Raw genomic sequence first — 21,238 nt, 5'->3', positions numbered from 1 at the left:
CTTTTCCTCCCTGCCATCCCATCAGCAATCCTTCAGGAGCACCAGCAGCAGCACCCTCTGGAAGGAGAACACAGCCATCAAGATGATTTGTCGAGACCATCAAATAATAATTTACTGTGATTCAATCTGTGGCTTTGTACAGTTGCCGGGGTGGGAGGACGCCAAAGGATGAGGGGATGGGGATAAAAAAGAAAAAATGTTGTTTGCCGCAGGCTTGGGTGAAGTGTGAGATAGTCCTTGGAGGGCTCATGCTCACCCTGTCCTCTTCCTCCTCCTCCTCTCCCCCTCCCCCATATTCCTCCTCTGAATCCGTTTGCTTCTTCCTTTGCTTCACCTCTGTCCTTGTGCACTGCACAGTGGGAACCTCTCCAAGACACGGTCCAGTCAGCTGAAACCAGAAGAGGACACTCATTAGCACCCATTCACCATCAGAACCATCGGGGCTGTTTCCATTTTCTCAATTTCCTCACATTTTGGAATGACTCTGCTAGTGCCCACAGAGAAAAGCAAAAGGCTGCACAGGTCTCAGAGGCCTGGGCCTGGCTTAGCAAAGCATCTGCACATCTGCTGAAGGGAATAAGCTTTGGAGTGATGGGTGAGCCCTGGGCACCTCACCAGACCTTCTGCCTCTGCCTGAACCTCCTTGTGGGAAGGGGCACTGTTTGGCAAGATCTTCCCCCCTCCTCCAGGGATGATGGGAACCACAAAGTGAATCCAGGGCAAATGCAACCAAATTTCCCTGGCCACACACCCACCCTTCCCCTCCCCAGATCCCAGCATGTCTTTGCCTCACTTCTCCCTCTGTGCTTTGATGTTCCTCCCTCCCTGCTCTCGGCCACTGCAGCTAGAGTAAGCTGGGATGTCTGGTTTCCAGTTTCTGTCTGAGCAGAAAAAGACTTGGGCAACTCTCAGGGCATGCTCTTTTAAGAGAGAGGAGTGTTTCCAAGAGACTCCTTCCCTCCCCTTCTTGCCCACACCAGTGCTGCCACCGGGCTGTGACAAGGACTAGGCTCCTGGCAGTGTAAGGGAGCGGCAGTGTCTGCCAAGCCCATGCTGTCAGCTGTGAGCCAGAGCAGGAAACGAGCCTTGAGCTCACATCCCCATCCGGAGGAAACGCTCCTGAACATCTGGAGGACCCAAACATCTGGAAAATCTCCCTTAGTAGTGATAAGTGTGCTGGGCACAGCATTTGGCTCGGCCCCCAGATGACCTCACGTGCCTCAGTTGGGAGCAGAGGGGTGGGGTCCTTGGGTGGTTTTCTGCTCATAGGAAGCAAACACTGCCAGCATTTTTTGTTTGCTGGGGTTTTTTTTTGGGGGGTGGGGGTAGGAGGAAGAGCTCTGATGTGCTCACAGCCTTTGGCTCAAAAAGCAACGGAGGCAACCACCAGCTGACCACTTCCACCTTCAGGATACCCTCTTAGCACCATCTCTGGATATAATGCACTTCTCTTTAGGACTCCAGCAGTTGTTTAGAGGGGTGAAGGGCCCATCCAGATGCTTGGGAGACTCCCCAAAAGACATTAAGGGCAATGTTCATGCAGGCTTTTCTCCCACATTCCAGTCCCAGATGTCCTTAGATAGAGATACAGATCTCATCCCCAATTGCCCCTCTCTCCACTTCTGCCATGGAACGAGTTGGTCACACAGACAGATATTCACAGGCCAGTAGGGACAACAATAGGAGCTCTCCCTGATTGCTATCCAGCAGGATTGCAATGATTTAAATAAACTCATCATAAAAAAAAATAACAAGGAAAGAAAAAGAAGAAAAAGAGGCAAGTGAACATAAACAATCTGAAAAACGCTGTTTCTGGCTCCAGCACACACAATTTATAAAAGCAAAACAGCCCCCTTATGGCTAATTCTCAACATTGCATCAGTTCCAAATATCCCAGGGGAAATATCTAATGGGGAAAACTCTTCTGAGGAACACAGGACTTTCACAGCAAGACAGGTCTGCTCTACAGCTTTAGGATGAGGCAATTTTCATGAGTGCATTAGAAGGCAATGCACCCACCCAGCTCTTCATCTGAACTCTTCTAGAGCCAGTCTGGTGAGCAGGCATTGAGCTGTACAGCTTCAACACCAGCTTAACTTCTCTTTCAGAGCAGCAACATGGGAACAAGCTTTCTTGGGGAAAGCACAACAAAACATACTTTTTAAAAAAAAAATCAGTTCTATAGAATCTTGTTTTACAAAATGAGGGGGGAAATTAACAACGCCTTCCTCTCCCACACTTCCCCAGGAAAGTGGGAATTTTGACTATTGCTATTTCAATGAAAAGGTGTTTCATTCAAAAAATATCTGCTGCTGAAATCGTTTCTGCTGCATTTGTTTGCAGACAAGTGCATCTGTAGTCACCACCTGCCCTGCTTCCAACGTATCTCCATGGCACTCCATCGCCTGCTGCCGATATAACCCCACTGCACCACATCTCGTGCTTCCACAACTCACCATAGTCATGATACCACACATTTACAGTTCATGCAGCCAGGGCCACTCTCATCTGGGGGATTCAGCTTGCGCAGTTTATGCTGACGGATTTCCCGCACCAAGGTGTAGAAGGCATCCTCAACGCCCTGGGGAAAAAAGCATCACTCCAAGCAGCTGCCCACTTTGAGAGGGGACAGTGGAGAGAAGAGAGGGCTCTGCTCCCCAGCAAGGTGTTCCTAGCTCTGTCTTCCAGCAGTGCAAATTGCAGAGTTAAAGGCAGAAAACCAAGCTGGGGAGACTTAACAAGGACTTAGTGTGTCCCTTGAACAGAGAGCAAGATTGAATGAGCAACCACGAGGCCAAAGAGCTCTCAAGTCCCTGAGTTTCATCAGCTTTCAGCAGTCTGAATGAGGTCCACCACCAAGAGAAAAGCCACCACTGGACCACTGAAGGTGTCAGCTGTTCCATTTCCACCTTTGTGCTCTGGGAGCCCCACATGGTCCTTCCAGCACTGGTATATTCTGCCTGTAGGTCTGCCAAAATAGACGACGGATGAGGTTAGCCAAGGCCCCTGAGCTTAGCTGACCTGCAGTGACTTATGGGGGTTATTCCAGAGCCTGGGAGAAAGGCCTTAGAAAGTATCACTGCTGCCAGAGCATGAATTATGCATTTCTCCAGGTTGGAGGCTCAAGCCCAGACTGGGGAGAGAATATCCTGACGGAGCACTTAGCCTTGAAGAAGCAACTAACCCCAGCCCTTGCACCCATCTGTCTGCAAGCTGGTGTCTGCCTGTTCCTGCCATTCCAGGGCAGCAATAGAGAAAAGAAAACAAGAAGAACATTTTGTTTAAAACCCTCCTCCTACCTGTCTGGTTTTGGCAGACGTTTCTATGTAGGGGATCCCGTAACTCCGGGCCAGGTCCTGCGCTTGCCGAGTCTCCACTGTCCGGGCTGGTAGGTCGCATTTATTCCCCACCAGCACCATAGGAACATCATCTGAGTCTTTCACCCTCTTGATCTGCTCCCTGAAACAGGAAGAAGTGACAAAGTGAAGGGAGAAAAGGCATCAGGGGCAGCTCCAGAACAATCCCCACCAGCTTCTTTGTCAAGAATCAACAGCTACGCCTTGCTCCTGTCAAGTGCTTTGTGTTGGGCTTTCAGGAAAATGTAAATGACTATGGCACACAAGTGAATAAAAAGCAAAATAGCTAGGGCACTTTTGGAAATGAAAACTAAACATACTTCTGCTCTTTAACTGCAATTATTTACAAAACAACTTGAATTATGATAAACTATATTAAGAAATGACCTTAAGATAGTTTAAGCTAAATAAAAATGAATTCTTGAGCAGTTACCTGTACTACTTCCAACATTTTAGATCAAGTAATCTCCCCAAAATGGGGATAAAAACAATAAAAAATCAACTGCAATCAGAATTTGCTGAGCTGATAGAGCAGCTTTTGGCAGCTGTAACCTTTTCTGCAGATGCACAGGCAGTATTTGCTCCCTCTCAGTTTAGTTCAGGTCATTCAAAGTTGAGAAACCAATTGGGAACTAAAAAAACTGTAATGCTCACTTCTTCATTCCAACCTTGGATCTAAAACTAGGTGGGCGAGGATGAGATCTACCACTTCTGAAACTCTTAAAGTCCATTATGACCACAAACAATCCATTCAATTCCCTTCTGATAGATAATAACTTCCTTTGCTTAATAAATCATTTAACTTTAGCTTTTTTTTTTTGCTCATGCATCAAGAACATTTAACATGGTTTTATTAAACTAATAAAAGCATTATTTAAAATGCCAATTTCTGCATTTTAATTTAATGCAAATTTCCATCCAAAGGCAGCTGGACATGTATCACATACAAAAGAATCAATTATCTTTTTTTAATGAAGTAGAACATAGAAATGAAGTCTAACTATATGCATGATATGCCATAAAGCCATTTAAATGTTCCATGTAACATCCTGATCAGCAAATGCAAGTACTAAATTTAGTGCACAGGCTACACTTAGCTGAAAAGAGATATCTTCAAATGGTTACTAACCAGGAAGAGCCAGCATTTCTCTGGGGAGTATTCTTTAAAAGTGCAAACACAAAGAGCAGAGGCTGAAGGAGATGAAAGCCAGTGATTTAAACCACGATCATGATGACTTGAAATAGTGCCATCCTGCAAGCAATTCACAGGCACCAGTCCCAGCACAAGGATGAATGTTGCTTAATCCCTCAGGTGCTTTAGGAAAATCCCATCCTTTGTCCTCCAGTTTAGCTAAAACAAGCCAAATTAGTCCACCTGTGCAGCTATTACACTGAACAGCCTGCTCACTGAGACTGGAACAGCTCAGAGCAGCACCTCTGGACTATGGAGCAAGGAAGGGCTGTGCCTGTGCTTGGAACAACGGGATTACTGGAACGGCAGTTTATGGTGGGGGACTGGGGTACACAGTCCCTTGGTGGGCAGTGGACAGAGCAGGGACAGGCAGAGCCATCTCTTGCATCCTCTGCAAGTGCCTCCCATCACAGCCAAGCCTCAGAAAAAGGCACAAGGCAGAGTGATCCCTCCCTAAGCATCGGGATAAACAGGAAAGATTCCTGCTGTGTTTGTATCACCTCCGTACCTCTCCAGCTCTGCAGGGGTGATGTCAGCAAGGAGAAGAAGTGGGATGAGTTATTCAGGTGCTGCCAAAGCAGGACCATGTCGGGACGAGGTCCCTGCTTTGTCGCCGCTTCCCCGTACATTGTCTTGGGCAAATTACCTCGTTGGGGTCCTGATTCCCCTGTTGCTCAGTCTTTGCCCTGGTTGAAACCAAGCTCCAAAGGGGCAGGACTGCTTTTCCCTGCATGTGTGCAGCTGGCAGACTACAGCCTCACCACAACGGCAGACAGCAGAGCAAGCAGCCCTCCCTGCCCTTCTCAGCCTCCTCTCCCAGCTCCAGGGCCCAGCAGAAGTCCCTGAGATCGATTGCGCTAACAAAGCAATTCCACTAATTAGGGAGGGAAAGAAGGGGGTCATACAGGATCAGCTCTCTCTTTAGTCACCATAAACACTTAAACATTACATTACCGAGTCCCCAAAGGCCACAAGGAATCCCTTCAGATGGGCTTTATTGGAGTCACTGACATTAGCCGTCTGCTCCGTCTCTTCCCTGGGGAATGGCCACTTGAGCTAATTGTCTTTGCTGGCAGCCAGTGCTTCCACCACTGGGCCTGATCTAAAAGGGTGGGCAGGAGGGTGCAGAGGCAAGGCCTCCCCTTTGCACAGGGCAAGAGGGAAAGGGCCCTTCCCAGGATACTGACCTGTACTGGTGAATATCTTCAAAGGACTTGGTGTTGTTGATGGCAAAGACACACAGGAATCCTTCCCCTGTTCTCATGTACTGGTCTCTCATGGCACTGTACTCCTCTTGCCCTGCAGTGTCCAAGATGTCTAACAAGCAGGTCTCTCCATCAATGACTACTTGCTTTCTGTAGGAATCCTGAAGGCCACAAGAGGGAGAAAAGGGAGGAGGATGCATTAAGAGAGGGCTTGGGTCTGGCTAAACAAAGGGATGCAGCAAGTGCATCCCTGGGAAGATGCCAGGTCACGCTCGGCCTGCGTTTAGCTTCCATTAAAGAGACAACTCAATCTGTTTCAAAAACGAGAGGAAAAGGAAAAAAATAATTAAAAAAAAAAAAAAAAAAAAACAAACAAAAACAAAAACCACCAAAAAAACCCAAAACAAAACAAAAAAACACAAAGGAAAAAGGGAGTAGCTAAGCAGGTTTCTCCTGGTCTGTTTGAGCCACAGAGAAGACAGCTCCTGGCTTGCTCTCCACATTCCCAGCCCTGCCTCTGGCAGACCAGGCGCAGGTTCATCTCTACCACTCTGCACAACCCTCAGTAACTATTTCCTAAGCATTATTTAGTCCCAGTTCTAATCCCTTCTGCTGCCACCCTGCTTGGGTGCTGGAAGGGGACACTCAGGAGAGGAGGCTCCAGCCAGCCAGGGCTTCCAGCCACCATCTGCAGGACTAGAAGGTGTTTAAAATGACCTGGAAATCCAGTACCTCCAATGCATCTTAGATCAGGCACTGGAGGCAATATGCCACCAGTAAGGTTGCAGACTGGGTTTGATGGTAAACCTCTTCCTTAAACATGAGAAAAAAAATAAAATAAAATCATGCTGTGAGCCGGGTGTTTCCCACAACCAGTCTGTGCCCAGAGGGCTCCAGGAGAGGCAAGAACTATCCAGGCATGTCCTTTCAAGTTGGGGGTTTTCCCTGCAGCAGAGGCAATCACAACTTATCACAGATGTGAGGAGGCCTGGAAATCACCTAGGGCATCCCTCAAAAGGTTTAATTTTGAAGGCAGGCTTCTCAAAGCACTGCTCCTTCCCACCATGCCTCTCCCTGTGCTCAGTCCCATCGGCAGGGATGCTGCTGGGGCAGCCCCTGCATGGAGGACAGCCTCCTCCCTCTCTAACAGCCATCCCCTGTGGACAGTGCAGCATCCTCAACCCCCAGCAAGAGAAAGAAGCCAAAATGAAAGATACGAAAAAGGTGCAAGTCAGCGGTATGACCACAACAGTGCTTTGCAACCACTCGCAGAGGCTACGGCTGCAGTTTAAAATTAATTCAAATGTCGGCTGCTCTTCCAGTGACCACAACAATGTTATCAGATGAGCTTTGCAGGTCTGCAGACAAACAGCCGACACAGCAAAGGTCACAACAGGATCAACAGCAGCACAGGAAGGGAATGGGGCCAACACAGCCTCCATCCTTTGGTTCATTACTAAACAACATCATTTGCTGGGACTAATTAAAGTCTTTCCTCACCTTGCAGAGAGGGCTGTGAAATCAGAGATGAGATCTGCTCTGCCACGACCTTCTCAGCTGTGCCTTCCCAAACAGTGGACTGCTGACCCATCGAGAATAAGCACCGAGTGATGGGCTGGCTTCCAGCCAACCACTCTGAAGGTAACTGGCAGGCTGCCCTGCAGGAATGTGCTCCCGTTTCTAATCAATAATGTATCTGGAGCCTCCTTGGTGCAAGGGGACCCTAGTGCCTGCTCTGCCCAGCAAAGCATCCTCCCACCCCTGCACCTTGGCTTGTGTACAGAGGACCAGCCTCTTGGCACACGTGTTCACAATTAATTGCCAAGTCCCCAGTTATAGGAGGTCTCTCAAGCATATAGCATGCAGATGGAGGAGAGATCCCACACCTCAGCTCAGGTCATCAACAGGCTGCCCGTGAGGCCAGCTAGCTTGCTTACAAGGCAAAAGCATTAACTGCCTTGCAGAGGATGCTTTGCTTCCTGCAAAAGAAGGGGACAAGCTCTCCCCATCATTGCTTTGTGTGCAGCTTCATCCAAACCCTGTCTCAGGATGGCAGTTCAGCCACACTGCCAGGTGACCTGGCTGCCACTGCAGGGCTAGCTGCCACCAGCCCACATCAGCACCCTGCCTCAATGCTCCTCTGCAGCCCCTCATATCCTACCGTATCTTCATGCAGAGGGGAAAGCAGCCAGATGCAGCTGTGAAGTGCCAGGCAGCAGAAACAACATCTGTCTGGCGTTCAGACTCAGGATCCCAGGCAGATGCTGGGAGCATCCCGGATGTGCTGGGGGTCCAGGCCAAGACGTCCACTTGTCAAATGCTACAGTCAGGATATGATCAGAAGCTTGGGAAGCCCACTACTAGCCAGCTGCTAGAAGCTGGAAGATGAACCAAAGAATTTCTCAACACAGTGAAATTCTTTACTCCATCCCTGCTTATTCACCATGGGACAATGCCAGTAGCATACATTTCCTTGGAGCCCCGGCCCTCCTGTTCCCAAAATCAAGGTCTTAAGGTTTCTCAGCAGTAAAAGAGTAGGCATGAGAGCATGTGTTGTCGTGGGTTGGACAGTGTTGAGTTACAGGGCCAAACATTTGTAATAGTGAGTCAGGAGGGCAGGAGGGGAGCAGGCATCCAGTCAGGGTCTCTGCCCCAGACAGGGGACAAAACCCTCCTGCCCTGGGGAGCATCTTCTCAGTGCACCTTGACCCACTCACAACCACCCTTTGCAGTACAGCCTGAGCTCAGTCCATTTGGGTGACAGGCAATGCCTTTGCTCCATGCACATATACTCTTTTTTGCCCCCTTTTATCCTGCTCGTTTCAGCATTGCTGTGCTGCTTGTTAGCTGGCTGAACAGTCATAGTCAGCTCCTGGGCACGATCCAAAGCAGCTTAGTCACAGGAGGGTGGTTTGTTGGTCACATTTGGATGGCTGGCAGGTAGCTTTCTGTGTGTCCTAAATCCCCATAAAATGAAGCATAATTAAAAGAAGTCTCCTAAAATGTATGAGAAGATGGCTGGGGTAGCAGGGGAAGGGAGGTATAACCAAGGGAGCTGCAAAGGCATCAGGGTTGGTGGGACCTGCAGGTGGAAAAGTACCAGGGGCGAGAGGGCTAAAGAGCTTTTGGAAGAGGAGAAGAACAGAATGGGGCTGGAGGGAACAGGGGAGGAGAGAGTAGGCATCTCCCAGGGCACTGCAGGAGTGGGTAGGGTGAGGAGGGTGTGCTGGGAAATGCCATGCAAGGTTTACATTCCCCACTGCCTGTTTACATGGAGAAAATTCCCTGCAGGGTACATACAAGGGGCAGGCAGCTGGAGACAAAAAACACAGGATGCCAAAACCCAACACATCACAGGGTGAGAGCTGCCTCTGCCCACCTAAGGTCCAAGAGAGGACTCATCCATGCAGATGTCTCCCCAGGGAGGCTGCTCTCCATCAGCAGCTCTTGCTGAAAACAACCTGGAATGGGTTTCTAAGAAAAGTATACAGTGCTACTGGGGATGAGCGCATGAGGAGAGAGGAGCTGGAGAACAAGGCAACTGCATCCATAAGCAAGGAGACTCAGGAGCCCTTAAATTAAATTCCAGTCTCTGCCATGGACTTTCTAGGTGACCTTGGCCAAATGACATAATAGCATGTGCTTTTTAAGTGCTTTCTCTCCTTCCTGTCTGTAGGATTGTAAGACTATTTCAGCCTTTCTACCAAGCCTTGTCTTGCTTGTTTATTTAAGTTGTAAGCTCTTCAGGGTGGGGACTACACATACAACACCTACCAGAATAGATTTCTGGTCCCAGCTGGGGCCTTTAGCCATTATGATAATAATAACTGCGGCAACCACAGCTGTATTTATACGCATCTGGCAGAGAATTCTTTAGGACTGCAGACAGGGAGGTCATTGTCCAAGAGACATGACAGAGCTGCAATTTGCCTTCCCAGGATGGACTTACTCCTCGTGCAGAGCAGCAGCTGCTACCCACATCTCCCCCAACAAAGGTGTAAGTCACATAGAGGCTAATTAACATGCCACTAGCTGCAGTGATAGCAGACAGAGAATGGAATATGTTTTTAAAAAGTAAAAAAAAAAAGAATAGTGTAATGGATATTGAAGACCAGATCCCCCTCTACCCCCATACAGCCTGTGAAGACCACAGGGTCCCTGCTTGCTTCCTCAGGAAGTTTGCTGAGCTAGACAGGTCAGTGCTACCATCCACACTGACTGCGAAACCCACACATCAACCTCTAACTCCTGGCGATGAAGCAGAGGCAGCACTCTGTGAACCACAACAGTTCAGCTGCTTGGCACGTCTCAAACTGCAGGACATACATAATACAACCAAGCTCTGGTAAAATCCATTTCATCAGTAAATCTCAAAATATCCTGCAGAAAAAGTCAATATATTTACTCTGATTTGACAGGAGGAGAAATGGAAGCACAGGCACAAAATGGCTCTTCAATCCCAAACCTTTAATCCCTCCCTATGCTGTCATCTCATCAGAAGAGAGGACTTTTTTGCTGCCTCTCAGCACCTGCCCAGCTCTGCCTGCTTCTGCTGCCTTCTGTGTCATCTCTCTTCAGCAGACATCACTGTCCTCCTGCAGGAGACACAAGTCGGTCACTGTGACCTCTCAACACACATGTAGTGACTCAGAATAGCTCTGCAAAGCAGACGAACATTCCTAATCAAGTTCAGACTTGAGATCAAACTGAGTATGCTCTGGGTTGGAGACAAGGTGGAAAACAGCAAGAGGAAAACATGCAGACAAGACAGACCCTGTGCCCAGAGCCACCTACCTCTATCGTGGGGTCATACTCATCAACAAAATGGTTCTGAATGAGCTGTATCGTCAAAGCACTTTTCCCAACACCACCTGCTCCCACCACCACCAGCTTGTATTCAGTCATCTTCCAGCTGACCCCAGCTCAGGACTTCCAGGAGCACCACCACCTGCAAGGAGAAACATGGTCACCGTGTTAGGAAAAGTTACTTCAACATGGGCAAAATAATCCATCAAACTGAATAAAAAACTATGTTTATCTTGTGGCATGTTGCAATCCTTCAGCCTGACAGTCTGAATGCAAACTTCACAGATTCCCTGAGCAAACTTCAAGAGGTGTTACTGATGAGAAGACAGAGGTACATGCTGTGTAAATCAATCCCTAAAGTAATCAATTTAAGAGGTCTGGTTTTGCAGAAGTGTTCAGTGTTGTCCCTGATTTATCTTACCTCAAGATGACAATCATTTGATAGATTTGAAACCCTTGGACAATGAGGTTGGGATGTCAATTCCCACAGGAGCAGGGAAAAACATCCAGCCCCACCCAAATATGCTGTTACTGCCATGTCTTACACCCTCAAGGCTGCATTAAACCTCAAACCACATGGCAGGTTTGAGACAGTGGCACATCCACACCCTCTGCCCATCCTCCAGCTAATGGTGCCTCCCACTGTGCTGGCCATCAGAGAGGGAGGCCGGCAGAAGGGGCACTCCTGCTCCTGAGAGATGAAGTTGGCATGCCCAACAGGGAATAAAGAGCTGCTGCCATGAAAAGCTCTAACTGAGAAATGATGACTAGGGCCAGGATGAGCAAACTACACTTCTGCAGTACTGTGTACTTGCCACGGCCCGTCAGCAGGAGAAAATTCACATCCCCCCAGCTCCTCCCTTAAACTTCTGCTCCAAGCCCACTGAGAAAGAGGAACTATTGAAGGAAGATTACAAAACCTCAAAGGTTTAAATAGAAATCCATCCTCATTGGACTGCAGGCCCTGCCCTCTGAAAGTCACTCCAGGGTCCAACACTCATTCTCAGCTGCCATCTGCAAGCTCTGGGGAAAGCACCCAAAATGCAGCAGGTAGCAGGAAGACAAGCTCTCAGTTCCCCATGACAGTCAGCCTTCAATGCTGCCTGCAACGCTACTGCACGTGGATTAGAACACACTCCTTGTCCCCACCCCAGACAGTTAAATCATTCAATCCTCCTCCCAAGGCTTGCCAGCCCTGCTCCCAAAACTCTGGAAGCTGGTACGAACTGTGCCAGCAACGGCCACTCTAGACCCAGACTGCATTTAATGCATCTGCTAACCCAGCAGAAATCTAATGGCAAGGAGGCCAGAACCTTTTGCCTTCAATCCCCACCTGACTGCAACTCTAAACCACTCTGACAGCTCCATCACCCACTCGAGCTGGGAGCAGTCGGACACAAACATCTCTTCCCGAAGCCCATTTCTGAGCTGCTGTCTCGGTAGTCGGAAGGCAAACAAAGCTCATGCCCTTCTCAGCACCCAGGATACTAAAGAGAGACAAAGGAGGGGGTGCCAAGGAGCAACCAAATAACAAACATGATGCCACCCTAACCAGGACCTCTGGTTGCTGTGCTGCTCTTCACTGCTGGAGAAGCAGTAAAACACCATGGAAAAGTGGTGATGGGAGGGGGAAAATGAAGTGTAAATAATGTCATACCCTAAGTGCCTATCCAAATGTGCCACTTTTTCCTGGGAAAGTCTGATCTGCCTCTGTTCTGGCAGCCAAGGAAGAGATGCAGACTCAAAACAAGACTACAGGAAAGAACCTAAGCGCATACATTGCTCTGCTCCATTAATGCACACCCTCACGTCTGTGACCTTCTCACATACTCTGCTTCTCAGGGACAAGAGAGATGCCCACCCCAGGCTTCTTATCTCTCTGGGCAGAGACAATTATCATGAGGGACGGTGACAGGATAAAACGGGGACTGAGGAACAAATGCTGACTGACCATCTCCACCAACACTGCTGGCCAGGAGGGGATCGCTCCTGCAGCAAACAGCTTCACTGCTGAACAGAGGGGTCTTGAGGGTCTGAAGAAACTCTGCAACCAGCTCCCATCTTTCATTACAGAGCAGGGAGATCTGCAACCCCCAGCAAAACACACGGTGGCTGTAAATAAAGGCCTGCAGTGGCTACAATGGACCTTGCTCTGTATCTGATGCTGATGATGAAGCAGTTGCCACTATGATGCTCAAGAAGGACTACACAACTGCCCAGGCTTATAGGACTTGCTATAAGGCAGTGAGAAAAGCCTTGACTCAATATAGGGAGGAGAAGACATGAGTTCTCAAGGAGGAGGTCCTCCCTCAAGACCAGCACAGCAGAAGGCATTGCCTATCCCTTCAGAAGACCCCTAGCCCATGCAGCCACACCAGCCTTCTGGTCCACACTGCAGCAGGAGGTGGGGGCCACGTGGTCACCCATGTCAGCTTAAGGGTCTTACTCTGCTCAGGACCACAGGTGAGCTCCACTGCACAGCAGAGGGGCAGCCGCACACCAGCAAGCCCTGCACACCACCACCTTAGCCCAGAGCTTTGAGATCTGGTTCCTCCAGAGAAACACAGACCCACATCTTCCTGCTCCACACCCATCCAAGAGGCAGGGGAAATGAGAGGGGCAAAGGACCTATTGCTAATGCATTACTCATGGCCAGCAGACAGACAATTTACATACAAGAACTCTGCAACAGTTGGTGTTTGCTCACGCCATACCTAGAAGGTGCCAGTCTCAGCTAACTCTTCACTGCTCTGCATGCCATCCCTGCCCCAACAATGGCAGAAGAGATTCTGCAGCTTGCAGAGGATAGCAAGTCCAGCCTACCCACCCATTTCCTACCATTGCTGCAAAACATGTCCACAAGAGCGTGGGGAATGATGGACAGCTCTGGGCATGAGAGCTGCCTGAATTAACATGTGTTAAAATCAATGTTCAGATGAGCTTGCTTCCTTTTCCAAAGGATCCACAATGCAAACTCCTCACAAGCAGCACGCACACCCAACTGCACATCAGAACATGTGCAAATGCCACAAAAGAAGCAACCTGGCCAAAGGCTGTAAGGAAAGCAGGAATTTCCATATGGCCAAACTCTGCTAAGATTGGGCAGCCAATCTTATCCTTAAGTTGACCTTACCAACACCATCTCACAGCTCCCCATCACGCTTTTTACTCCTCAACATGGGAAGAACAAGACTTCTCATCGATGCACACATGGTTTCATCAAAGGCATGGCTGTACCTCAATGCCACGTGAACATCACCACCCCCACCACAGGGGCTGGTTCATGGAACAGCCATCCCAAAGACAATGTTTCTGGCTTCCTAAAAACCAGAAACAGAAAAGAGAGCATGGGGCTCCTGTCAGAGCAACTGTAACAGACACCCCAAATTCTCATGCTGGGGACACACCAGATGGACGTTTACAGACTGCTGGTGGTTGTGAAAGCTTCTCCTGATGTGAGGATTTCCAGTTTCTATTACTCAGCAGCTAAGACAGAACCCACACAGAGCTGACCACAAAATAACAGAGGGAAACACAAAAGCACAGCCTCCCAGTTCCACACAGAGCAGGAACAGAGCTTCTTCCATCTTCTGCAGCTTCTTCCATTCTTCAGCAGATCTGAAAGGTCTGATCCAGGTCACCACTTAGTGTTTCCCCTGCCTATCCAAATTTATCACCTCTGCAGTACTCAGCTACTGCACACCCCAAAAGCCACAAAGAGCTGTCAAGCAACAGCTGAGTGAGATGGCAAGGAGGAGAGCCACTCAGGAGCATCATCTGGAAAGAGGAAAGCTGGAATCCACATGCCAAGCCAACAGCCCCAGCATGGAGCCAGAGCTGCTGCTGCTGTATTTCCTGACCTCGTGGATTTTCTCCTGTAGTGAGAGGGCTCCTGGCTCCCATTCAAAGCTGTCTAGGAAAGACTCGCCGAGTGCTTCCGCCTGGCAGCAGCAGCAGCTGCTCCCAGCCCAGTAGCCAGAGCCACACAGCTCCAGCAAACAAGAAACATCTGCCAGCCTTGTGCAGGAAGTGGGGAGAGCAAGCAGCCAGCCCTGGTGGACACCAGCATCCTACCTTTGTCTTGCAGGGAAGGGATGAAGATGTGGGTGAGGGCAGAAGGCACATCATGTCCCCTGCCTGCGCATGCTGGGAAGCAGCATGGAGGCCTTGCCCACAGAAACAAGGACCAAGATTCTCGGCACAAGCTTTCACTGAGCTAAGACCTAAAGCAGGTCTAGGCATCAAGGCTACAGGTGTTACCCAGAGATGCAGCTGTGTCCTGCAAAAAACAATCTGATCTTCATGGTTCCTATGCTCCAGCACAGAGAGGTGGTTTGGGGGACCTGACTGTGAAGCCTTCAGAAACTTACCAGAGGTGAGGAACTCGAGGGGCTTGACCCCATCAGTACATCACATCACACCACCACAGTTTCAACAAAAGCTCAGGCGTCAAGTGAAAGGGATATGCAGTGGTTTTCCAGCACGTTCACCACGAGGGAGGCTCTGACACTCCTTCCACAGAATAACTGAAGGAGCTTTCTCTGTGTCCTCTGTTTCCTCCCATCACCTTGTCTCTCTCCCAGGATGGACACCAAGCCAACTAAACAAGTCAAGAGACAGATTTCTGTGCAGCACTGCCGTACTGAGGCCAGTCATGGCAGAAGTTTTACAGCTGTTCATTAGTGAGCATTTACCCTCTACCTGTCCACTGGGAGTCTCTGCATTTAAAGGCACTGAAAGTCAGTTTCAATTCTGCAAATCTCTTTGGGCACATCCCAGACCAGGCACCCTTTCCTCCAAAGCACAGTCCAGAGGAACCCAGGAACCTTATGACCACAAATGCCACAGCATTTGATTTTATTTCCCTTCAGCAGAGATGCCCTGCTGGCAGAATCGGTCTGCAATCCTCCAGGAGAACAACACTCATCTCAGCCTTTTACCAGCAGTCAATTCCAGCCACGGTCCTACTCAGTGATTTTTGAGCATTGGAAAAGTAAACCTTGTTGGCTCATTACGTTGACTGTCCAGGTTCCTCGGTTTGCTCATGCACAAGACTGTCATCGGCATCACAAAACACAGCCTCTGGAGGGACTGAAGGAACTTCTCTATTGGTTTGAAATGCCACCTTTTGTTTTCATTCTAGGATCAAAATGCTGATGTTCTCATTGGCCTGCCCAGCCTGACAGAAATTATGTAAAAGAGGCCGGCATGCTGATACTCTTACAAATCTGCCTAGCCAATGCTTCATTTTAATTTACTTGTTGCTTTTTAAGTTAACAAGTGGGCTGTAAATCTAATCCACTGTGCTGCTTGTTGGCTTGCTGGCTGTGTACCCGCAAAATCAGACATTGCCCCTCACAGATGAAAGAAGAGCAAGGGATGCCAAAGAGGGAATAAAAGTTGCAAATGCTGGCCCTGCTTTGCAGAAATGACTTGGAGATAATAAATGTCTTCTACTATGGGAAAAAAAAGAAAAAAAAAAAGCCAAAAAGGAACAGAATGGCTTCTTCTATCCTCTGCTAGCTCTTCAAGATCTGAAGAAAAAGACAGCCTGTCCCAAGAGACTGAGCACAAAAATATTGCTGCAGAGGAAAAAAAAAAAAGAAAAGAGGTAAGGAATGACATAATGTAGGAGGCTCAAAATACAGATGCACATTCAAGGAGAAACCTGTGAGGAAGAACAGCAGAAAGCTGCAGGCAGGTTCAAGGCATAGGCAGGTCTGGAAGAGAGGGATTGCTGCTCTGTAGCAGCCATAAACATGTCCCAGCAGCAAGGTATAAGCCACGGCTTTGCACAAGGTCTTGAACAGGCATAGACTGGTCACTGCACCAGGCCCAGCCCTTGCAGTTTTCAGCTGAAGCACCTGTGGCAACACAACCCCTCTGCCAGAGACTACACAACTGCAAAGAGCTTGTGAAGATACAGGACAAAAGAAAACAAGATAGTACCATCCTCACCAGAGCTGCTACCTCTTCCCTGTTCCCTGGCTCCTGCTTCAGCTGTCAGACAGTTGACTAAAAGACAAAGCTGTGCAGTCACTGCTTATTGGCAGTTAGTGAGTGCAACTACACTGTTCTTGCTTTCCCTTTCAAACAATAAATATTCTTAATTAAGTTCTGTGTTGCCAGCTTATTCCAAGAAAAACAACCGGTAGAGGTAGCTATACCTAAACTACTCAAACCAGCAAACAACCTAAACAAGTCAGTAATGCAAGAAGTTCATAGAACAAACCAGCTACCCAAGAGCCTCCTTCTGGATAAAGGAATTGCCCGCCCACCCCACTCCCTCCAGCCAATAGAGGCCAGCAAAATCATTACACTCCAAAGAAAGATGAGCAGGCCCCTTATGTCAGGAGCTTATAAATCAGGACTGCTCATGCCCACATCTCTGGCATCATGCATGTGCCATGAGGAGCAGCATGTGAAGTTAGGAAACTCTGGCAAGTACTGGGCTATGCTTGGAAATCATAGTGGAATCTTCACCTCCCACCACCACCTCCCATCTCCCTGATAACAAGTTGCTCATCCCACCATACTCTCTGCAGAAGAACCAATCTTCCAAGCTAACTTCCACAGAGAGAAAGCTGTTAATCACTGCCAGTCCATGAAAAGGGTGAAAGAAACATGATACATCCCACACCACTACTGAATGCAGACCCTTCAAAAAAATCACAAGCAGATGGGAGAGACCACCTGTGCTAGCACCCAAGTCACTTCCTGAAAACACCAGTTATCTGCATCTGGCAGGGCCAGTGATGTGAAAAAAAACCAACAACTAAAATCGAAGATGGTTTTTAAATTATGCCTGTGATTTATGATCTAATACTTAAGTGCTCTTTGAGACTCCAGATGAGCAAGAGTAGCCTGCTTAAGGAAAGAAGAGACTGGAGCTGTGTCTGAAAGTTGGTAAAGATGGATGCGCAAAGGCGTGAACACGCCACAGTGCAGGCCAGGACAACAGAGGACAATTAAATAAAAAATGAACTCTTATCTTGCAGTCAGGACTTAGGACCTAGTGTTGAATCTACTAACACATGCGGGAAAGCAGTGTGGGGGAGGAAAAGCTCTCACTGTGGAGATGCAGAAGGCTGCAAACTGCCAGGGCTCCTCTGCTTTCATCTCCTCTCCAGCCTCCTTGGGCCAAGCAGGTGGTTCAGAGGCAGACGCTTCCCTGCCTTGGCTGGCAGCCCTCCACCTTGCCCTGGAAAGAAGACTTCTCCCAGGCCTCTCAGCCTTTTTCAGAAAAACAAATGATAAAACAGAGGCCAAGGTGCAGCTTAAGAGAATAGGTAGCTTTTAACTTTCCTTTACATTAAAATCCCACCTATAAACATTAATGGGATGGGTGAAAGGCAGCATGATGTATCTTGAGTATATAAAGAGATGGACAGGTAACCAGGAAATTTTAAAACACGACCCACAATATAGATGACAGTAACTGTTAACTGTTAAAACACGTGGTACACAACCACAAACCCAAGCTCTGAGCAATCTCTTGGCTTGCTAGTCTCAGTACCAAATTGTATTGATTTTCCCACAAGATATAAGGTGCAATGACTAGAAACTTGGACCAGATGAATATGCAGTGCCAGTGTAAGTGGATCTATGTAACTACAAGGACAGAGAATATCAGGCTTTGGGGAAACTGCTGCCTGGTAATGGCATGGAATTGCAAGAGATGCTGTCTTCAGGTTGGTTTCCTAAGGTACCTGGTATCTTCTTCCTGGTCCTCTTGGTGATGAAAGGAGCAGCTGCAGGCAAACTTCCAGGGAAAGGTACAGCCTCTCCCATGACCCACCAGTCCTGTCACCATGCAGGTTGCAGCCGTCTGGCTCTCTGTTGCAACAGCATAAGAAGGGACAAATTCAGATCTCACCACTAAGCAGCAAGAGATGGAGCACCCACTGCTAGAGCTGGGATGGTGGCCATGCATGAACAGAAACACCATCCTCCTCACTGTAGAGACAGGCAAGGGGATGCAAATAAGTCAAGGGACTGGCCCAAAGCCATCAGTGGGTGGTAAAGCTGGGAACTAAATTCAGGCAATGTGACTTCCCATCTGGGGTCTTCACCTGAGACAAAAAGCTCCCAGTAAAGGTTTGGGATGGCAAAGCCATTGGTTTCCTGCTGGGTCTTTGTGTTGGGCTGCCAGCTCAGCTCCAGCCCAGCTTTCCTAGGCAGAGAGAGTTGGGGAAGCAGGGTACATCAAACAGGAAAGCCCAGAGTGCTGATAAAGGGGCCCTGCTCTCCAATTATCCTGATGAAATCACAACTGGGTCATGGGCACAGGCAGCCAGTGGAGAGGCAGATGTTCTGAATACACAGATAAGCAATGGAAAATGCAGGTAGGGCTGGGAGCAGAGGGGCAGGCTGAGCATTGCTCCTGTTTCCCCTCACTCAAAGCCAACTGCAAGAAAGGGGGAAGTCACTGATATAAGATGGCCTTGTACATCACTTAAGGAAAGGGCCAATCCCAACCTGAACACCACTGACGTATATCAGACCAAAAGAAGTACCCCGTAGTCAGGAAAGGCACTCCCGGTATGAGATTTCTGTTCTCCCCTCCTTCCCCATCCTTCCTTATTCTTCCCAAACAACTGTTGACAAGGAAAAATTAGGAAACTGGTTTCAGGAAATGCATCCAAGCCATTTTTGCTGAGAAGAATTTGCAATGGAAATAGGTATGGCTGTTCAGCTTCCTGCTTGCTTTAAATCCTAACACATGTATCTTCACAGCAAATACGTGGATAAGAAAACAGCATGGTTGCAGCTGGAAAGTTTCAAGAATGATTTTGATAATGTTTTTAGGGGGTTGTTTGTTTGTTTTTTAAATGTAAATATTTAATGGATAAGAGAGTTTTTAGAAAGCAAGGTTATGGAGCAAAATAACATTACAAGAGTAGTGGTGAGCTCCAGTCTCCAGGAATGGAATGGTGCATACAGCACATATCTTATCACATTACAGCTGTTGCAGCAGAAGGGTCTGGACAATGAGCCAGCAGCATCAAATTTGGGTGAAAAAAAGGTGGAAGTTGTTGGCCAGCAGCAGAAAAGCAGACAAATGAGTATCTTGGGACAGTAGGTGCCCAGTCTGCTCCTGCCCACATGACACACACGCCCTGGATGGCTAACCAGCTTCCACAGAGAAATAGGATCCTCTGGGAACAGCTCAAGTCTCCCTAGTAGAAACACAGAGTAGGAGTGAGAGGGATCCCTCTCTGAAGGGACAGCCAGCCCTGGCTGTGCTGAACTCAACTGTATCTTGGGGTATGCTTTGGTTAGTCCTCAAGTTGGCTCCCCCAGTTTCCCTGGACAGCACTTAGGATCTTGGAAGGGGAAAAGCAGAGTCAACACCCATCTGTCCTCTCTCACATGTGGTATATCACAGGCTGTTAAACATATTTTTTTCAAAGTTTTTTCTCTTCCAGGGAAAGAACTTTTCTTCTTCCTCGTTTTTCAAAATAGAGGGTAAAGCAGGACAGGGGCAACAGCATCATCTCCCCAGGCTAGTTGGGATGAGGGACAAAGACTGAGTTTCCTTATTGCACTTCCATTCCCAATGGGACATCAATAAAAAGCTGTTCAAAACAGTTCATTCAAAAACAGAGCTCAAAGGAACAGCCAAGATCAGATAGTTCCAGAATGTCTTTTATTAGTAAGCCTTTTAATTTACATGATCAAATATAACGATCATCCTCTCGCACTCGTTTAGCCCTTGCAGAGCCTTTGCAGGCACACCCCCTTATTTATTAGCAGAGCAGGGATGAAGAGGAAGAAGGCACCACAGCAAAAATAAAACCTGCAGGGCTCACTTTAGCAAATCCAGAAGCAGCTGGGGAAAACGCATTAGAAAAGCAAGTGAGGGGGCATCTTGGAGCCAAAGACAAGGTGACAGCAGAAAGAGGAGATAAAATAAAGTGAGCAGGCACCTGCTGCTGGGAGCCTGTCCCTGCTCTCCTTTCCACCACGATACATTATTTGCAGGGTGACACAATGCTGTAACAAACATGAATATGCATCGGTAATTATGCAGCAGATATTCAGGGGCATGTTGCTGATTTATGGACCTGGCAGCTGCAACCTAGAGCAATGGGGCAGCAAGTGCAGCTGGCACAGAGGTTCACAGAAGACCTTCAAACCAGCCCTTCAACAAGCACGGCAACTGAATTCATCATGACCAAGTCTGTAGCCATGCAGAGCCGACCAACACATTGTGTGTGCAATACTGAGCAACACTGAGAGAAACAGAGAGGTCCAAAAGTAAAGGTGCAAGAATTAAGTTTGGATCAGCAGATTTTATTTAAAGTTAGGGTCCTGGATTACCCGAGCCTCACTTTGCTGCTTGTGGTAAATCTCAGCCACAATACCCTTAATAATGTGATTCTCATATCCTGGCCCTCTGCAGCAGTCTGGATTTAAAAAAAAAAAATCCAAGCAATGCTGCTGTAGGTGACTTATTTAAACACATCACTGTCACAGCACAGGCCGGCTACAAAAAAAGACTGAAGATGTACAGATTGCTCTCCATGCTGAAAAGGAAGGAATTCCCCTCTTCTGGATCTGGAGTAACAAAGGGACACTGCCAGAGACTCATCCTGCCTGTCTTGCAAGGATCACAGTGTGGACACAGAAGACATCCTCCTTCAACTCTAAGTAGCCTTCGCGCAGGTTCACATATC

The 21,238-nt window shown here is 48.2% G+C and overlaps 1 protein-coding gene across 3 annotated transcripts in view; it reads right to left on the bottom strand.

The window, feature by feature from the left end:
* Positions 1 to 85: 85 nt before the first annotated feature.
* The window catches only part of HRAS (HRas proto-oncogene, GTPase), a 41,145-nt gene continuing 19,992 nt past the window's right edge, over positions 86 to 21,238 (bottom strand). For all 3 annotated transcript variants that reach the window (XM_027727750.2, XM_039381215.1, XM_039381216.1), the window contains 5 exons: positions 10,548 to 10,701; positions 5,736 to 5,914; positions 3,300 to 3,459; positions 2,457 to 2,581; positions 86 to 388 (listed from right to left, as the gene is read on the bottom strand). In XM_027727750.2, the coding sequence (XP_027583551.1) occupies positions 2,462 to 2,581; positions 3,300 to 3,459; positions 5,736 to 5,914; positions 10,548 to 10,658 (570 nt within the window). In that variant the 5' untranslated portion in view covers positions 10,659 to 10,701 and the 3' untranslated portion in view covers positions 86 to 388; positions 2,457 to 2,461. The remainder of the gene's footprint in view (positions 389 to 2,456; positions 2,582 to 3,299; positions 3,460 to 5,735; positions 5,915 to 10,547; positions 10,702 to 21,238) is intronic.

The sequence above is a fragment of the Pipra filicauda genome, unplaced genomic scaffold (genome assembly GCF_003945595.2).
Source record: "Pipra filicauda isolate LSUMZ 115617 unplaced genomic scaffold, ASM394559v2 scaffold217_size2002032_pilon, whole genome shotgun sequence".
Lineage (NCBI taxonomy): Eukaryota > Metazoa > Chordata > Aves > Passeriformes > Pipridae > Pipra > Pipra filicauda.
This window is presented reverse-complemented; position numbering and strand designations above follow the sequence as displayed.